The 19,215-nt window shown below is 39.4% G+C and overlaps 1 protein-coding gene across 2 annotated transcripts in view; it reads left to right on the top strand.

Annotated features, from left to right (window-relative positions):
- LOC149230163 (uncharacterized) overlaps nucleotides 1-16,083 on the top strand; it is a 210,386-nt gene extending 194,303 nt beyond the window's left edge. For both annotated transcript variants that reach the window (XM_089378876.1, XM_089378877.1), the window contains one exon: nucleotides 14,923-16,083. In XM_089378876.1, the coding sequence (XP_089235002.1) occupies nucleotides 14,923-15,471 (549 nt within the window). In that variant the 3' untranslated portion in view covers nucleotides 15,472-16,083. The remainder of the gene's footprint in view (nucleotides 1-14,922) is intronic.
- Nucleotides 16,084-19,215: the final 3,132 nt, after the last annotated feature.

Raw genomic sequence — 19,215 nt, 5'->3', positions numbered from 1 at the left:
CAGAAAGAGCCAGTGTTAGCTCTGCTATGCATTTGTGTGTTTAGAGGACCAAATGACTACTGTGGCCGTGTGTCTTTTCAAGGAGGGAGATAATAGCAGTTTATTTCATCCTTCCTCCTTTGTTTGTTGTATACCCTCGTAACCATTTCATCTCTATTTTCTTCCTAAACCTTGTGTAAACCCATATTTACTTAAAAACCCCGCTTACACTCTTTAACTCCCCATTCCTCCGTTTTCCGCTAAAATGTCTCCATAAACCCTTGTTTACTTAGCTCCCGGGTGTTTTTGTTTATAACTCTATAAAACCCGATAATCCGTTTAAACCCTGTTTAAAACTATTCTTCGTTTAAGTCCTGGGTGCAAAGCTATACTTAAGCCTTGGTAATATAACCGTGTGCATATGAAAATACTATTGGCGGGCCCTCACCTGTCACGTCACCCAAAGCACGTGCGCGATTATCCACTGCCGTCCGATCCTCTGCCTTGTGATCTAACGGCGTACGTAGCCCTTGCCCCGCGAACCTGCACGTTCGATAGCCCACGGGGAAGCGGTTTCCCGCAGGACCCTACAGCCACGTGTCTCATCCTGATTGCATCGCGCCCCGTGGTACGATTACTTCCCATTCCTATAAAGCGGTGCGATAAAACCGCTTACCGCCGCCGTACCCTCCTCCCGCTCATTAACTGTTGCGCAGCTCTCGCTTCCAATAGCCGTCTGATCGTCCATCCTATGATCCGACGATCCACGTTCGCCCATCCGCGCTATCTCCCGATACCCCTCGTCAAATGATCTCCGTCGTTGATTTGTGTGATCCGACGGCTGAGCTTCATTCCTCCGCTCAGTCTGCCTCCGCCATTCTGTCTACGCCCACGACCTGCTTTGTGCTCCCGAGAAACAAAGGTGGCTGGCTACCAGTTCCGGTACTGTCTGTGTTAATTCCTCAGCAACTGCATTCAACACAGTGTACACCCGAAGGACGAAAAGGACGGCCTCGAGCAGATCAAGGTATTAATCAGTCATGGAGCCTTGTACACATTACATTCCATATGCTCAGAAAAGGATGGTCGAGCACCAGAAAAGGTCGATTTGTTCATTAAGACCAACAGATTGTAGCAGACAAACCATCAGAAGAGTTAATATGTGTGGGTGGTCCATTATGACCCCTCCTTGTGGAACTCAACAGAGTGTTTTTGTAAACAAATTCTATATATACCCAGAAAAAGAGGTAATGGGGTTGATGAGTGTTATCTTGGTGTAAGGTTCATCTTTTGGAGACTGTAACTACTATGATACCTGTAGCTTCTGGTCTTCATTTTCAGCAAATACAAGCTTCTTTTGCTGTTAATTGCTTACTTTCCACTTCTTCTTTGTTCCAGGCTGTGCCTGTTATGCATTTATTCATGTATTGTTGATGTTTAGCATTAGAGGGGCTGTCATCCCACCTCTGTGTTAGAATTTAACATGTATTATTGAATATGTATGCAGGGTTCTGTTGTTTTAATGCCAGAGAGCTGTTATCCTGTCTATGCATTAAGAAGTAGATTTACAGACCTTTCAACTGGTTGCAGTTGGCCATCATAGGGTCCTGTGCATATGCTGGTGTAATCAGTATTCTCCATTATCACATTTTCTTTAAAACTGTGAGTAATTGGTGGTCTAAAGCCTTGTAGTCTGGGGGTGTTCACCCATGTCTGGGGTTAAGCATAGTAGAAGTGGTTATCTGGCTTGAATATGCAGCGTATCTTTCGTTCATCCACCAATTTTCCAACATTTTTGTTGAGTTTGTAATGTTCCCGAGCATCTCTGATATACACCCTAGGAGAGTTTCTTGGGGTGATAACTGCTGGAATAATTAATCATTAATGTACAATGGATGCCATATCTATCTTGATTTATGTAAAAATATGCATGTTTCATCTCTTATACAACTAATTTGGTATTTTGAATTTTTTTTAATATAAATATAATATATATATATATATATATAGTAGACGCTTCGCTTCCTAGATTTTTGGAAAATGACGCTTTCGCGTCCTCGCTTCCAAAAAACGTCTCTGTTTTGTCCTCGCCTTGTGCAACATTGAGTTGGACAAAGAAAAAAGGCTCAATGGGTTCCTCATCCCACTTCCTGGCTGAAGACAAGCTTCGTGGAAAGTCTGACTATCATGGATGGAAGATGTCTCTTGATTTGACATTGGAAGAACAAGAAGTGTTGGATTATGTGAAAGGGAAAATCCCTGAGCCTCCTTCAAATGCACTGGCTGCTACGAAGTCCAAGTACAATAAGGCTGAAGTCAAAGCAAAGAAGATTATCAGAGATTCGATTGACAAGCGTTTGGTGGCCTACATCTCCGATTTGAACACCTCCAAGGAGATCTATGATAGGTTGGTCAACATGTTCAAGGTTAGTGATGCAAATCAAATTTTGTTTCTCAAAATAAGTTGAAGGATATTAAGAAGGGAAAGGACGAGGATATTCAATCCTATTTCTTAAGGATCACTGAGATCAAGAATAATCTACTTTCAATTGGAGAGGTCATTCTTGACCGAGAACTTACTATCACTACCCTTGGAGGACTCCCACCAAAGTGGTATATATTTAGAACCACTATTCTCAATAACGATTGAATTCCAGGGTTTGAAGAATTGATGTCAAGATGCATTCAAGAAGAGACAAGAATGGTGGAGCAAGAAATGCCTTCTAATAGAGACAACCCCACTGCTTTCTCTACTCATGCCAAAAGGAGAAATAATGCAGGGTCTAAAGGTCATTTCAATGGAAATCCTGGATCAAAGGGTGGAAGGAAGGGAAGGTGCTTTGTTTGCAATAAGTTTGGCCACTATGCAAGGGAGTGTCCAAATAGAAGGGACACATCGCATGATGATGATCACAATCATTCCAGGGGCAACTTCAACAACAACAATCAAAGGAATGGCAGGTTCAATGGCAAAGGAAAAAGGAATGCGAGACATCAAAAAAATGGTCAACCCTCCAAGAAAGCAAAGAACTCCAGGTATGAAGAATCAAATGTTGTTAACAATAAGCAAAAGGAATACTATCTTATATCGGCCCGCTCCACTACCACTCCTCTAGAATCTTTGGGGAATTGGCTAATTGATAGTGGATGCCTCAAGGAACTTCACCGGATACAAGGAAGCTCTCTCTAAACTGATAGAGAAGGAGACAAACTTGGAGATTATTCTTGGAGACGATGCCACCTATCCCGTGAAGGGAGTAGGGAATGTTACCCTTCAATTGAATCAAGGTAACACGATTCATTTACAGGAAGTTCGATATGTACCTGATCTCAAGAAGAACTTGGTATCCATTTCGGCAATGGAAGACAAAGGATACAAGGTGGCATTCATCGATGGAAAGGTACGTGTTTGGAAAAGGAATTTTAAAGATGCTTTTATTCTTGGGTTCCGGGTTGACACTTTGTATCAAGTTGGAGGAAGTCCATTGGGAGCCATGTCTCGCGACACATCTCTACAATCTGAACTATGGCACCGGAGGTTTGCCCATCTTCATTATAAGGCTCTACTCGATGTGAGACAAATGGTGACAGGTATGCCCGAGTTCAAAGTAGAGCATGAAGGTGTATGTTCGGGATGTGCCGAAGGAAAACTTACAAGCAGACCATTCCCCTCAAGTAATAGCGAGACCACAGATATAATGCAGTTGATCCACTTCGACATATCTGGTATGATGCCTGTAAACTCTTTGGGAGGATATTTATATTAACTCACCTTTACGGATGACTAATCTCGCAAGACTTGGATCTACTTATTGGAAAAGAAGGATGAAGTGTTCACCTGGTTCTGTCACTTCAAAGCCATGATTGAAAGTCAATCCGAGAAGAGAATCAAGATATTGAGGACTGATAATGGGAGTGAGTAGGACTCCAATGAATTCCATGATTATTTCAGAGAAGCTGGCATTAAGAGGGAGACCACAACACCATACACTCGCGAGCAGAATGGTGTGGCTAAAAGAAAGAATCGTACTATTGTAGAAGATGTTCGTGCCATGCTTCATGATCAAGGGCTTCCCAAGTTTCTATGGGCCGAAGCTGCATATACCGTTGTGTATGTTCAAAACCGATGCCCTCATCAAGCATTGGACTCCAAGACTCCTGAAGAAATTTTCAATGGTAAGAAACCCGATGTCTCTCATTTTAGAATTTTTGGAAGTCCCGTATATTTTCATGTGCCAAAAGAGAAAAGAAGCAAATTGGGTGCATCAGGGAAGAAAGGAATCTTTGTGGGCTATAGCGAAAATTCTAAGGGCTATAGAATTTATGTGGCTAGTCAAAGGGAAGTTGAGATAAGTCATGATGTCACCTTTGACGAAGATATGGCCCTTAGCAAGATCAACAACCTTCCTATCCCAAGGAAGGACAAAGAAGTTGACATCGGAAAACAGGGTGAAAAAGAGGACGAGACGATGCCTGATGTTGATGAACCTATGGATCCTATTGATCCTCCTCCCCAAGAGCCCTCCTCCTCCAAGAGGAGACCCTCATGGCTTAGGCAGGCTCTAGAAGATGCTGAGAAACATATTGCACCAAGGGCAACTTTCCGTGAGAGCAAGAAGCCGAACAGGTATCAAGGATACTTGACTGTCATGAGCACTATCTTTCAAAATGAGCCTTCATCATTTGAAGAAGTTGTGAAGCAACAAGTATGGAAGGATACTATGAATGAAGAGTACGAGTCTATTATGAAGAATGATGTCTGGGATGTGGTTCCTAGACCCCAGGACAAATCGTTTGTCACCTCTAAGTGGCTCTACAAGATCAAGCATGGAGCTGATGGAAGTGCAGAAAAGTTCAAGTCTCGCTTTGTTGCTCGAGGCTTCTCTCAAAAGGAAGTTGTAGATTACGATGAGATATTTGCACCTGTTGCCCGATACACCACCATCCGCTTGATCATAGCCCTTGTTGCCTCGCAAGGATGGAATCTACATCAGATGGATGTCAAGACCTCTTTCTTGCATGGTTCGATTAAAGAGGAAGTCTATGTGGAACAACCCGACGGGTTTGAGGTTCATGACCGGGAATCTCATGTATGCAGGTTGAAGAAAGCTCTCTATGGCTTGAAGCAAGCACCCAGGGCTTGGTATGAGAGAATTGATAGCTATCTGATGAAGCTGAAATTCACTAGAAGTGAAGCCGATCCAAACCTTTACTTTAAGGTTGAAGATGATAAACCTCTCATACTGATACTTTATGTGGACGACCTCTTTCTGACAGGTGCAGACCCTCTCATTCACAAATGTAAGAGGGAGTTGGCTTCTGAATTTGAGATGAAGGACCTAGGACTGATGCACTACTTCCTAGGGTTGGAGGTCTGGCAAAAGCCAAGAGAAATTTTCCTATCTCAAGGAAAATATGTTGTGAAGATATTGGAAAGCTTTGGGATGGTAGATTGCAAGCCTGTGACTACCCCGATGGAACTTAACTTCAAGAAGTTATATGGTAGTCCCACTGGACCTGAATGGGGAAATGCTTCTGAGTATCATCAACTCATAGGAGCGCTGATGTTCTTGGTGAAATCTCCCCGAACATATGTTTTGCAGTTAAGACGTTGAGCCAATATATGGTTGAACCTCATCACATACATTAGATTGGTGCCAAGAATATTCTGAGATATCTTCGGGGAACAATCACTCATGTACTAAAATACACTATCGGAGATGTGAGGCTACATGGATATTCTGATGCTGATTGGGTTGGCAATGTGGTGGATCGCAAGAGCACTTCTGGGTGCTGTTTTTCTTTGGGTTTTGCTTCGATATCCTGGATGAGTAGGAAGCAGAAGTCGATTGCCTTGAGCACTGCTGAGGCTGAATACATAGCTGCGAGTATGGCCTCCTGTGAAGCTGTCTGGTTGAGGAAGCTCTTCAGTGAGCTGTTTGGACATGTGTTGGATACCACCGTGATCCTCTGCGACAACCAGAGTGGGATCCGATTATCAGAGAATCCTGTATTTCATGATTGCTCCGAGCACATAGATATTAGGAACCACTTTATCCGGGATATGGTGCAACGATTAGCAATAAGGCTCCATCACATTGGGACTGATGAGCAGGTCACCGACATTCTGACAAAGCCCTTGGGAAAGGTCAAATTCTTGACTTTTCGAGAATGACTAGGAGTCGTGGAGAGACCCTCTTATGAGGGTCCTGTATGATATGGACTTTGAGCTCTGGGAACTCCGGGGGGCTTGGGGTACTTCTTGGAGCGATGACCAACCGTAGGGTGAGTGGTTCAACCTTCCCCTAGTGGTTTGCTATGTACAGGATGAATGGTTCAGCCCAATGTTGCACGAAGTGGGGGCGAAGCGGAAGCGTTGTTTGGAAGCGGGGACGCGGAAGCGTCATTTTCCAAAAGTCTAGGAAGCGAAGCATCCGCAGAAGCATCTGCTATATAGATATATTTTTTTATATGTTTTTGCATTTATACTCAAAACAAACATCCCAAATATCAAATTAATTGTAGAAGACATGAAAACATGCATATTTTTGCATAAATCAAGATAGATATAACATCCATTGTACATTAATGATTAATTATTCGAGCATCAACCATTTAAATGCATTAACCATCTAGAATCTAGATTCTTCTCCTCTTGTCTAGCCTTTGCCTCTACCTCGATTGTCTAGGGATATTAGTCAACATTGCCCAATTTTGATCAAACTACCTAATTCAAGCCTTAAAATATGGTAGAAAAAGCTTAACATGCTTGATCGATGATTTTGACTTGATTGAAAGGTAATTTTTTGCTAAGGGTGTGCTGCGTGACAAAGGAGTTCAATAATTAACACCACCAACACTAGGGTACATATAGGGCTTGGTGCTCTTGATTAAATGCTAATCGCATACCTTCATACTTGATATAATCTAATGAAATGCCACAATCCCATTGATCCTGAATTCCTGAAAACTGTTAAGTTTGCTGAATTTTGAATAGGATATGAAATTCTATTTTCTCCATATGAAGTCCAATGAGGCTGGAACCACTCTCAAACATCTTGAGTCATTTCATGGTAATGTTAAAAATTTAAGTAAAAAGATGAAAATGAAAAATAAAGGAGAATGTCACTTTTACTTTAAGAATTTAACATTACCATGAGGGAGCATCTGCTATATTTATATTTTTTTTTGCCTTCATTCGTCACCCTAACCCAAGGTGGACCCACCCCCAACAAGCAAACTCACCTAAAATTAAAAAAAAATTGAAAAAAAAAACGATTTTCCGGAAGCGTATGGGAAGCGTACGCTTCCTCCTCCGAAGCGCCACGCTTCCGACGCCCGAAGCGCCGCTTCAGAAGTGGCGCTTCCGTACCACGCTTCCGAATTTCCAGGAAGTAGCAAAACATTCGGAAGCGGCGCTTCCGAATTTCAGAAGCGCGCTTCCGGCCAAGCTTCCTAGGCGCTTCCGTACAGGACGCGCTTCGGGGCTTGGAAACGTGGGGGGCGGGGTGATTCGTGCAACATGGTTCAGCCTTCCCCTGTGATACCCCATGGCGACATGTAGGCAGGATGAGTGGTTCATCCTTCTCCTGTTGATACATCCTACCCATGCAGTCTGGGACTCATGGGAAGTACCTCTCATCTGGCCAATGAGTAGGGAAATGAGGATAGGGACCATAGTACTACCAATGGACGCATCATGTACTACTGTACTCCCTATGCTAGGATGACCAATATTGATCTAGGATCAATTGGAACTGACTTCGGGTTAGTAAGAGTGGTATGAGACACTCTCATCTATCTGGGGCTGACTTCAGGTTAGTAAGAGTGGTATGAGACACTCTCTTTTATCTGGGACTGACTTCGGGTCAATAGAGAATGGTATGATACATTCTCGATCACTACTTCTTCTTCATAGTTCAGCAGAGCAGTGCATTGATGGCAGAGATAGTATAGATTGGCAGATGGAGTTCTCCCTAGTTGAGAGGGAGTGTTAAAATTGGAAACTAGGGCCAAACTCCACATGGGTCGTCTTATTTATGACAATTGATATTTTTCTTGGATTCCTCTCTTCGAGAGGTGTAGGATTGATCTAAAGATCATCCGATTCCGACATGTAAAAATGAAGATACAAATTTATTTGTATTATTGACAAATTGTCAAGGTCGGCCAGTAAGCAAAACATGCATTTTTACCCCCAGTTCATCCTTAACGTGGCATATAAAAGGAGGAGACCTCAATTCATTATTTCATCATCTCATCTTGACTCATCTCTCTCCTCACTTGATTGGGTACGCAGATTAGGGCAGCCATCTCTCACATGTGCGAAGGAAGCAGTTGACTACGTTGACTAGCGTTGACCAAGCTACAGGGAGACTGTTTGGCTGTGTTGACCTGTTTTCATTGTGGATTGGGTGAGGCAACTTCTCCTTGGTTGGCCACAGATCTGGGCACTGAAACTGAGGTGATCTAACCTCTGGTTTGACTAGCGTTGACTGTCCTAGTTGCTGGCTGCAGTTTGACTTAAGTTGACCAGACTTTGACTGAATTTTTCGGACTGTTTTGGACTGTTTGAGTTTGCTGTTGAAGGCCGAAGTTGACTGGGTTTGACCGCGCTGCTTAGATGAAGAATTCTGCCCTGTTTGACCAACGCTGACTTCTCTGGTTAGGGCTTTTCTGCTGCTGTCATAAATTATCAGATTTGTTAATTTTTACTATCTCTCTTTGCTGAACTATTGAAATATATAAGAAGAATTGATCAAGGGTTTCCCCACATTGGGGTTTGTCCCTGGCTGGTGCCACATCTTGTGTCCTCTTGTCTTGGCTTGTTTTCTACTGTTCATGTTTATGTTCTATCTGCATTTTACTATCATGTTGATGTTATTGCTAAACTGGATATTGATATTGGGCTAATAAAGAAATTGAAGTAAATTGCTCTTAAGCATAGAACATACCAAAAATTAACATGATTTGATGATTGCTTGATGAAAAGAAGATAAAAGAAGAACATAAAGAAAGTTAATAAGAATTCAAGAATATCACAAATAATTGTCATTATAAGAAAATCTTTTTGCCTTTCCGATTTTCTAACATTTATTACTTATTCAAAGTCCTTATGAAATCAAGATTCTAGTGAAACTTCTCTAAGTGACATGCATGGCATTTTTTATTTTTAGCAAATTTCATTTGGAGAATCGCATGTCAGAGATAATAATATATTTGGAATCCTTATGAGAAACTGAATTCGATAAGCTACTTTCGGGTGACATGCAAGCACTTTTTTATTTTTAGTAGTACTTGCGTGTTGATTTTGATCACAAATTCAGATACCTTACAGCAAAACAAATATAATTAGTACGGTTTCATGAGACTCTGATCATTTTCTATTTTTTAAAGTGGTTGCATGTCATGTCTGGTTACATATTCAGACTCCCTAATGAGTTCTGAGTTTGATGATGATGATTTTGTCAGAATCCTTGACATTTCTATTTTTAGTAGTCCTTGCATGGCAGTCTTGATAGTCCCCATGAGATTCTAAGTCTAATGAGTAGAGAGATTGTGGACATGCAAGTATATTTCTATTTTTAGCAATACCTTTTTAGGGATACTATATATGGTAGGGTTCCCCAATTTGTTCGAGACATTTTATATCTTTTCCTCTTTTTTAGGGGATTACTATTTTGGCATGTCTAGTTATAGTAGGGTGACATGTGGCTATTCATGGAAAGGACAAGTGGCGATCTTTACAAATAAATCATTAGTGATGTGGCAAAGTGCATGGATAAATTATTTTGGAGGTGTGACTTGGCAATAATGGCGATTCATTTTTCCTCCATCCTATTTTCTCTCCTTGTGTGCATTGGCCTTCCCCCTCCTACTCTTATTCCTTTTCTCACTCCTCTTTCACCTCAGTCAAAGAGATTTTTTTTCTCCTAAGTTGAATTTCCCAATTTCCCTCAAGGATATTTTTATCCAATTCAAATTATCCAAAATTTCCTTGGATTATTTTTATCCCATTTTGAAAATGCAAAACCTACCCAGGGATAATTTTATCACAGGTTGAATTTACTCAATATTCTCAAGGATTCTTTTACCCAAGTTGAATTGGCCAATATGTTAAAGGATGCTTTTATGATTTATCTCATGATAACTCAAAAATACTTCAATTAAACTCAAGCATGTGCCACTTCCCTCAATTTTTCTTCTCCAATTTAGGTCAATGGATGGCAAGTTAACTCTGCATGGTTTTTTCAAGTGCCTTTTTTGGGAAATTCAACCTCCTGCTTTGCCTATGTGGATTAGAGGGGGTGGGGTGGGGAGGAAATCTTATAAATACAAGTGGAGGCCAAGCTTACAAATTTATTTGTCTTCAGCAAGCAACAACATTACTCTCTTGTCTCAATATTCTTTCTTTCTTCTATCTTCTAGCTTCTACTTTATTGTGTCCTTATATCATTAGCATCAGTTTTGCAATAGTCATCTTGCTGCAGCTAACCTTTTGGCCTTTGTAGAATAGCAGTTGGTTATGATCTGTTCTATCTCTGGATTTGTTCATTGTCTCAATGGTATCTTATGCAATTTGGTAAAGGTTATTGAGCTATTTCTATTAGTGAAACCTGCCATTTAAATATGCTTTCTACCTAGTTTGTTTCTCATATAAAAAATTGATTGCTAGAATTCATTCCACTTATTAAAACGCGAAGTATTTTACAAACTTTTTTGGCCACTAACTTGCTGGCCAAGAAATTATTACTTTCCTATTTTCACATGTTATATTGCAGATTTATAGGTGAGAACAACACTTGCTAAGGCTATGGAAACCACCCTGAGGTTGGCAAGCACCAGTTCGAATAACGAGGGAGATTTGCCAGTGACACAAATGGTAGATTTTCTTAGACGTTTCACTAAGTTCCACTACAGATTTTGAAAGATATTCCTACTTACATACGTTGCAGAAATTTGTGCTAATAGGACTTTGGCTAGCAGGGTAAAAGAGGGAGGCCTTTGCAAGTTGTTGATCCAGTAGCATGTGTACATTCTAGTGAGAGGCTAGATGAGTATTCTAGTCTAGAGGAAGTTCAAGAGCATGTAGAAATACCTAGATCTTCAATGAGAGTGAGTATATCTCCTAGGAGATATTCTAGTCATGTTGCTTTGATTTCTTCCATCCATATGTATTCTAGTTGTCTTGAGGAGGAGAGGTGTGATGCCTTGTTGGAGGATGATGTTGGGATTGATTTTAGGCTTGCAATTGATGGGAGTGTTGTATAGTACAAGGATAGGGTTGATGGATTCTCTTAGCCAAAAGGAGTTTCCCATGATGTTACTCTTGCTCTAGGATTCTCTTGGGATGAGGGAGTTGGCCTATTTTAGGCTATTCCAATTGTTGGAAGCTTTTAGGTGCATATGAGGGATTCTCGTGTTCATGGGTTGTGATAACTTTGCATAGGTGGTTTCCTATACCATGAGCTTGGTATTTTTCGCTTTGAGGATTTGACTTGTGTAATTGTTAATAATTGTGATTTTGATAGATGTGAACCACATGTATCTCTTGTATGGAGATATGATTATCTTTACAAGATGTCCTAACTCAAGGTGGTGTCCATTGATTTTGGCCCATGATGTTGACTTGGGGAATTTTAGGGTTTGGAAGGATGCTTATGATCCAAGGTTACATTCCTTAATAATCATAGGTGGTCATTATTCTTTGGAGGATCAAGATGCCGTGAGAGCATGGGTGTCAGTTTCTTTACAAGTGACAGTGGTTGATTTTGGGATTGCAATAGGTACAAATTTGTAGGTAGTAGGTTGTGGAAAAGTGGAGGGAATTGATAGGTATTGGTGTAAGCACTTTCCTCATAAATAGGAAGTGTTAGCTTTCAAATTATTCTAAAAGTATCTATAACATGTTTGGTGGTGCTTCATGAGATTTGGGGTACATGGTGTATGCTATTCCCTTGTTCTATGATGGGTTGGCACATGGGAGATGGTCTATGATGGATTTGCACAATGCAAATAACTTTACTCAATGGTTGTTGGGCTTCAGTTGGGTGCTTGCTTGGTATTCTTCGCTTGGGCGTTGGAGTTCTCTTGACATCTTGGGGGACATTCTTCATGATGGTCACATGAGAGGTTCACTTGCTTGTAGAAGTCCCTACTTAGGAGGAGGAGCAATAGGCCCTAGATAACATGGGATAGCTTGGATTCATGTATGGAAGCTTGGAGTTGGCTTTGATGACACCTTGGTTGTGATAATGTCCATGTAGGAGTAAACCAAGTTTAGTACATGGCTTAGGAGGAGCAATGGAGTCAGTATGGGCTTGTGGTAGAGGAGTGTGGACACACCTTATGTAGCTACATTATCTTGGAGCCCTTATTGTGTACAGCATCACGTTGGAGCTTGACATGTGTAACCTCAGAGTATAGCACTCCACTTGAGGCTACATGTGATTACTATAGGTTGCTTGTAAGGGCATTGGCCACATTTTATTGTTGGTCTCCCTTACCTCCCATGTCTATAGAGAAAGGAGAGAGTCTTTATTCCCTCTATCTCTTACATCTTTTGTATTTGATCTCTCTCTCTCTCTCTCTCTCGGAGTTGCTAGGGTTTGTTGATCTCCCTAGAGCATCTTGAAGTCTAGGGTTAAGGTTTCATCCCATACATTAGGGTTTTGAGATGAAACCATAGGTTGCATTTGGCGAAGAAGAATAGGAGATGTCTTGCATTGGAGGAATAGCTTGAATGATTCATGCTTGTTAGATCTCCTTGGTTGACCTAAGGTTTTTAATTGTTTTCTCTAGAAAGGGTTTTGGAGAGCTATTGGATTGTTCTAGCATTGTAGTTGTGAAAAGGCTACAGTACGTACACAAACTTCATCTTGTGCATATTAATAAACTTTTCAGCTGTCCAATAATTGTGTAAATTGCAATTTAATTTTCAGCCATTTATGTGCTTCATGGTTTGTAATTTCTAGCTATATATGTCTTGCCGATTTAACATAAGTTAAAAGCAATTATGTTAAGTGATTGTAATTGAAGAAGTTAAGTGTTGTTTTACTGTTGTAAATAAGAGTTTTCAGATCTGGTTTATGCATGATAAGGTTGCCCTACTAGGTGGAAATTTATTGGAATACTTTGGTATCTTTTTCTCTTGGATTGCGTAGAAGTTTGGCATTGTTAAGAATTGAAGTATTGTCCACTGCTTCTGCTGGTTTGTTTTGTATTTCATCACAGCCCCAAGGCTGAATTCACATGGTTAAGATCTGGGAAATCTTTAGTTCAGAGGTGAAATTTCTGAATTCCGAATTTCAAGAAACTTCCACAGTGAAGAATGATGAAATAGAAAAGTCAAGTTATTATTCTATTCTAAAATCTCATTCACTTTTAATGCCTGAAGTACCAAAAGTATAGGGTGGTTGCTGAAATTCCACTTTTAGGTCTGTTTAGTCTGAGAGATTCCAGAAATCTACTGTAGTTGCACAGCAGGACCAAAAAGACTGGAATATGCTACGAAAGTATGTTAAAGTGGGGTTAATGAAAGTTGTTTATTCCAAGTAGGTTTCTGCTCCAAATTCAGCCTTGAACGCAGGCTGTTGCCCCTCCAAACTCGTCTTTTGCCTTGAATATGCAGACCGCACCCCTGTAAAGTTCAGAATCTCTTCTTTCATCGCATTGCAACGCAACTGCTCTTTTACAATAGGTCATCAACTTTTATGGCATTCAATTTCCTTCCTTTGTTTTAGTTTAAAAAAGATAAAATATATTGAATGCATACCCTCAAAGAATAAAACTGACTGATATGTTGCAAAAGTTAAAATGACGATAAAAATGAGGAAGTTTAGGGTCTATTTATACTGATATTGGATTGTTGGACATCCTGTTGGTCAGCCTACCCTCATTTTATCCAGATTTCCCTACATAGGCTCTGTACATGTGAAGAATCAAGATTGACGGATGTACTCCCCTAATTGAATCTGTCGACATCGTTCCTCTTTTTTGACCTATCCTCAATCTAGTTAGATCACCCTACCTAGGATTTACATATGCGAAGTAGTTTTTGGACTAGTCTTATGGCATCTACTAACCTTATTCTATGGCCAGAAGAGGGGCAGTTGGCTTTGGTTAGTTTTCTTATTCATTATTCTTTCGCATGTTGTCCTTGGTACAACCTTTACAAAACTTGCATTACTTAATTAATTTTTTTTTTTTTTTATTTTACACCGACTTGTAGGCTTTTAAGGATGTTTGTAACGGAGTTTAGGGATGTCTTGTCTCCAGAATATGAATGCAGTCAGTCAGGAAGAAATTAGAATAGAATTATGGACGAAGATAGCGTTCTTCATAATGGCTAAATATATTCTAACCATGACTTATGGGGACTGATAGGATAACTTTCAAGTTCATTGTAGTTTCAGTCTGATTTGCCCAATTAAAATGATGGAAATCTCTCCAATTGGATACAGTGACATACGGGTAGTGCTTCCCCATCTTTCCAACTTCTTACTATTGTTTTGCAAAGTGTACTGTCTCCGAGCTGACTCTAAGTACCAGAGCATCCTCAGTCTACTGGGGCATTTCAGTAGGATGTTTTAATAGCTTACATCATACATTTCCTAGAGTTTTCATATAATTTCAATATATGCAAACGTGCAAAATTGAAGTCTTACAGAATTAAGAAACAATTATGCTTACACTTAAGTTTTGGTCCATGTCGTCGATTTTATAGTCTGATGTTAAGTGATGCTGGTTTTCTTATTCAATATTGCATTTTTATTTATGGAAATGTGTTACCGTAAATTACGGGAAGCTTAGTGTATCTATTTCATCTTGCGGTGAAACATGACTTACTGTTTACAAAAACCTGAGACACATTATAGAAAATATAGAGAATCTAATTTTCAGGATGCATTATATGAAAAAACACTAAAATGATGAAAATGGCAGACTGTTCTTGCAGCAAGCAGTAGTGATGAAAACTTTCGGAAGATTATTGAGACTGGACCTTTCTATAGGCGCATACGAGAAGGACTACAGTCCACTGATGAATTAAAAAAAGAAAATAAGTATCGTAGCGTTAGCATCATTGAAGTGGTAAATAGTGAACAGGAAAGAGAATGCATAAACAGAGGTAAAGAGGCAGCAGGGGATTCCAATGATTTGGCAACTTCAAATGGAGCTTCTACATCGAAGTTAAGTCTTTCCTCAGAAATGCAAAAAGATTTACGTGATGAATATGCAGTGCCTAAACGGGAATTGCCTTTTTCGGCAATAAACAGCACTGATCAGACCCACACAGAAAAAGAAGCTATGGGCTACGTTGACCCTGAAATACAGAAAGCTTTGGACGTTCTAGACAATGCTATTGCATTTGCCCAGTCACATTTGCCTGTGGCCAGATCCTCGAATCAAGCTAAAAACTCCATTCCAACTTCCCAAAACAACTTGCCAACAGTAACTTCCGAACCCATCTTGCCGAAAGTGTCAAGCGATTAATTCTCTGATCAGTTACAGAATCGTAACACAGAAGGTCTATCTCTTCCTCAGGGGAAAATATCAGAAAAGCTGCACAAGATTGATGGCGATGGTGAAGTTGCCAATAACTATTATAAGCAGGAGACGAATAATAGCCTTGTCAATGGAATAAGTAAAATGGAAAACCATGCCTCCAGAAGTGCCAAAGTGAAATCAAAGAAAGCTTATTGTTTCCGATTTCTCCGACTCTGAAAAAGCAGGGGCTGTGCTGGTAACCTTTTTGTGGTAAATCCGAGTCCAAAAATTAAGAAAAGATGTACTGGTAATGCAAGTGGGTTGTGTTTTCATGTTTTTTTACCTTGTTACATAAAGGTTACAATGCGTTTATACATTGATGAATATGATATTGTTCAGCTCTTGATAATGCCATTATTATGTAAAATGTAATATTCTTTGAATCTTTGTCATAAAAGCTGTACCCATGGAAGCTTGGGGAGCTTGAAAAGTAAACTTGCAGAATAATTTTTCAAGTTTTTGCTCAAAGAGCGTTGCAGAAAGTTTTTCGTAGCACGAAGTTGTTCTATTGTGTACATCTTTCACTGGAAAAAAATGTCTTCTTTTGGCTTCATATCAGTGATGCCCTGTTTTTCAAGAGAGAGGGTAGAGAGCATGGAATGGATTTTTAAGCTCCTACAACCCCTGCAGTTATTTAATCTCTGTGGCGTGGGTAAACTGTCCACTGTCATCCTCAGCAAGCGAATTGAATTGGAAGATGAGACGGAAATAACAACGATCTGGGGGATTTGCTAGGGTGTCGATATAGTTGTAATATAACTCTGTCAGGAACGTGAAATCTTTTTTATTTTCCAAAAATAAATTATTATATATTTATTTTAATTCTGGATCAATCAAATCTGGAGATGAGGATGAAATCCTAATATTTTTTAATATAAAAAAAATTACATTAAAATATTACATTTTATCTTATTCGTATTTATACAAATTTTATTATATATATGGCCATTTTTGAGAGATGTTTTATAATTATTTTTATATTTATATATCCAGAATTAATATTATTATTTGTATTTATATAAATTTTACATATTTTTAATTTTATTATTATATTTCGCAATTTTTGAGAGATGCTTTATAATTTTATTTTTTAATGTCATATGCATAGTATTAAATAAAATGTGAAAATGTTAGAACAAATATTTATGGTAAGAATTATGTTTTATAGGCTTATTAATTAAATTTAAATATGAAGTTTGTTTTGTTTTGTTTTTTCAATTGTAATAATTCTATTTTAACAAAAAAACAAGAATCTATAGCTTTCATACAACTTTTTTTGGGGTGAAATTTATATTTCCATAGGCATTTCAGAATACAAACATAAATCCTCATAAAAACCCCATTACAAAGATCTAAGAGACCTCATTGCAAAATGCTCCCCACAATAGAGAAATCATGGAATACCAACTATAAAACCTGCAATTGCCTCTACATCAACCTGCCCTATTGCAGAAGAATTAAGGGTCGCATTGTCTTTATACAATTCCAATGCCATGGAATCATCATTGTTTGTCATATCCTTATCACTATACAATCCAATGCCATGGAATCATCCTTGTTTGTCATTTCCTTATCACTATCAGAAAGGTCAGATTCATGAGTTCATTTTTGTCAGCTTATGGCAACCACAACCATGGCTGAATCATACCACAACCATGGTTGAATCATAATCCTATTATGTCCTTGGTTGGTTTACCCTTGCAGTGAAATAAGACAATGCCTTTGGGGGCGATGGTATCCCTAACATTGTTTTTGGGTGTCAGAACGTGTTAAAATATGAAGTTAAAATATAGTGTTTTCATTGTTTTTTTAAGGGAAATCATTCCCTAAGTGGGGGAGATAACAACCATTCTACCCAACCACTAGAGATAACTTCAATTGACAAAGTTAAAATACAATGTTTATAAATATTTGTAAATTCCTTAGTTATCTTTGTAATTTGCTAATTCAAATTATATATATATATATATAATTTCAATTCACGTGGTATTAATTGTTTTTTAAAATTTAATTTTAACCATAACATGAACATAGCACCATCATGAGTTGTTGGGACTGTTAGCGCTTGAAATTTCACCTCAGGCTGAGAAAGGTAAACTCCAAGGCAACATCAAACCACTTAGCCTCGTAGCTAGCCCTACGGGGCAGGAGAGGGCTCTCTCCGGTCTATCTCGGTAAAGATCTTCAACGGGCGAGATAACCAATAAGGAAACACTGATTTTAGGCTAGTAAACTGATAAAAAGGTTTGAATTGGGAAGTTTTAGGATTTTGGTGGAAAATCGGGGAAAGGCAATTTTGGGTGCGGGGATTGGACACAGTTTTTGCAGGGGGTTCTTTGGGGCAAGGTAGGAGACTGTATTGATGCCTTTGAATTAAGTGAATGGATAGGAATGACCGGTGAGGGGCTAAAGAGAGCAAGAAACCTTCAAGAGTTCTCTTTAGACAGATGAAAACATAAATATTAAGCAAACTTAAAAGCAGAGCATGGCAATCATGAATTCTACTTTAACACTTCATTTGCCTAATTTGCAGAAGGAAAAGTAAGGAGATGATTCACATAACAAACTTACAAGTACAAAGAAAAACACACCATCAATATATGTAACCACAGGAATCCCAAAAAGGACTGCAAAACCCTGGTCTTTCTTCCTTTGCCAAAATTGCAGAGATACAATGAGTAATACAATAGAGCTTTCTCCCTCAAGAGTCCAACCATGAAAATGACCAAGAAAGTACATAATATAGGCAATCTAACATCTTTCCTTGCCTCTAGGGGTCGAGCTCACTATCCTAGGAGTTGTTTCAACCAATTCTAAACTGAGCACTAAAAACTAGGCAGTCAAAACAACTTGCCTTTATAAGCTAGGAAACCAATTCATTCATTAAATTTTTGCCTATCTCATGAATGAATCTTCTAGAAGAGATAAATAAGTGTCAAAATATCATAAAATTACATCATTTACAACAAGGAGGATCAAAATCTACTCCAAAAAGTCAAATCCAGTCAAAACTGCGTTTTGCTGAGCTGTAGGTGAATTTCTGTGAAAACTGCCCAACACGTCGCGCCTTGATCCTGAACACGTCGCGTGCCTTTGGAGCTGCTTTTGAGGCACTTCTAGGTGTCCAAATGAGGCAAAAGTGGGCTTGTTGGAAAGGTCTGGATGTCTACTTTCCAACCCAAGTGGAATTTCTGAATTTGGTGGCCATTTGCCCCTCCAAAATTGCAATCTCCCAAGACTGCTTCCTGTGTGTCAAAAAGGTGGCAGAAAGTCATTTTTTGCTTGTTTTTTGACCTTCTGGAGGCTCAAAATTTGATGAAATCTCTTGGTAATTGCTGAGTAAGTGTATCTTTGCATGACAAATCCAAAAATGCTGAGTTTTCCTGAAATGGAGTTGCCCATCGAAAGGGTCGCGCGCGGCGCGCGACGTGTTGGTGGAGAAAACCTGTTTTTTGCCCAAAAATTCACAATTGACAAAATTTTCTCCAAATTTCTTGAAATTTGGGCTGGGAGTCCCCAATCAAGTACCATGCTCAGTCAAAGAGGCTTTGGCCAAAATTTGGAGTGGATCGGGCCTTTTCCGTCGTTTTAGTGCCTTGGCCAACCTCCTTGGATCTGGCGATTGTATTTTTGACATTTCTCTAAAACCATGACACCTGTGCAAAAAGTGAAGGAGGTTTTTCTTCCTTG

This window comes from Pinus tabuliformis, chromosome J (assembly GCF_031772625.1).
Source record: "Pinus tabuliformis cultivar Carrire ecotype Pingquan chromosome J, CPIR1, whole genome shotgun sequence".
Classification (NCBI taxonomy): Eukaryota; Viridiplantae; Streptophyta; class Pinopsida; order Pinales; family Pinaceae; genus Pinus; species Pinus tabuliformis.
Note: the sequence above shows the minus strand (reverse complement) of the source record. Positions and strands in the feature narration are given on the sequence as shown.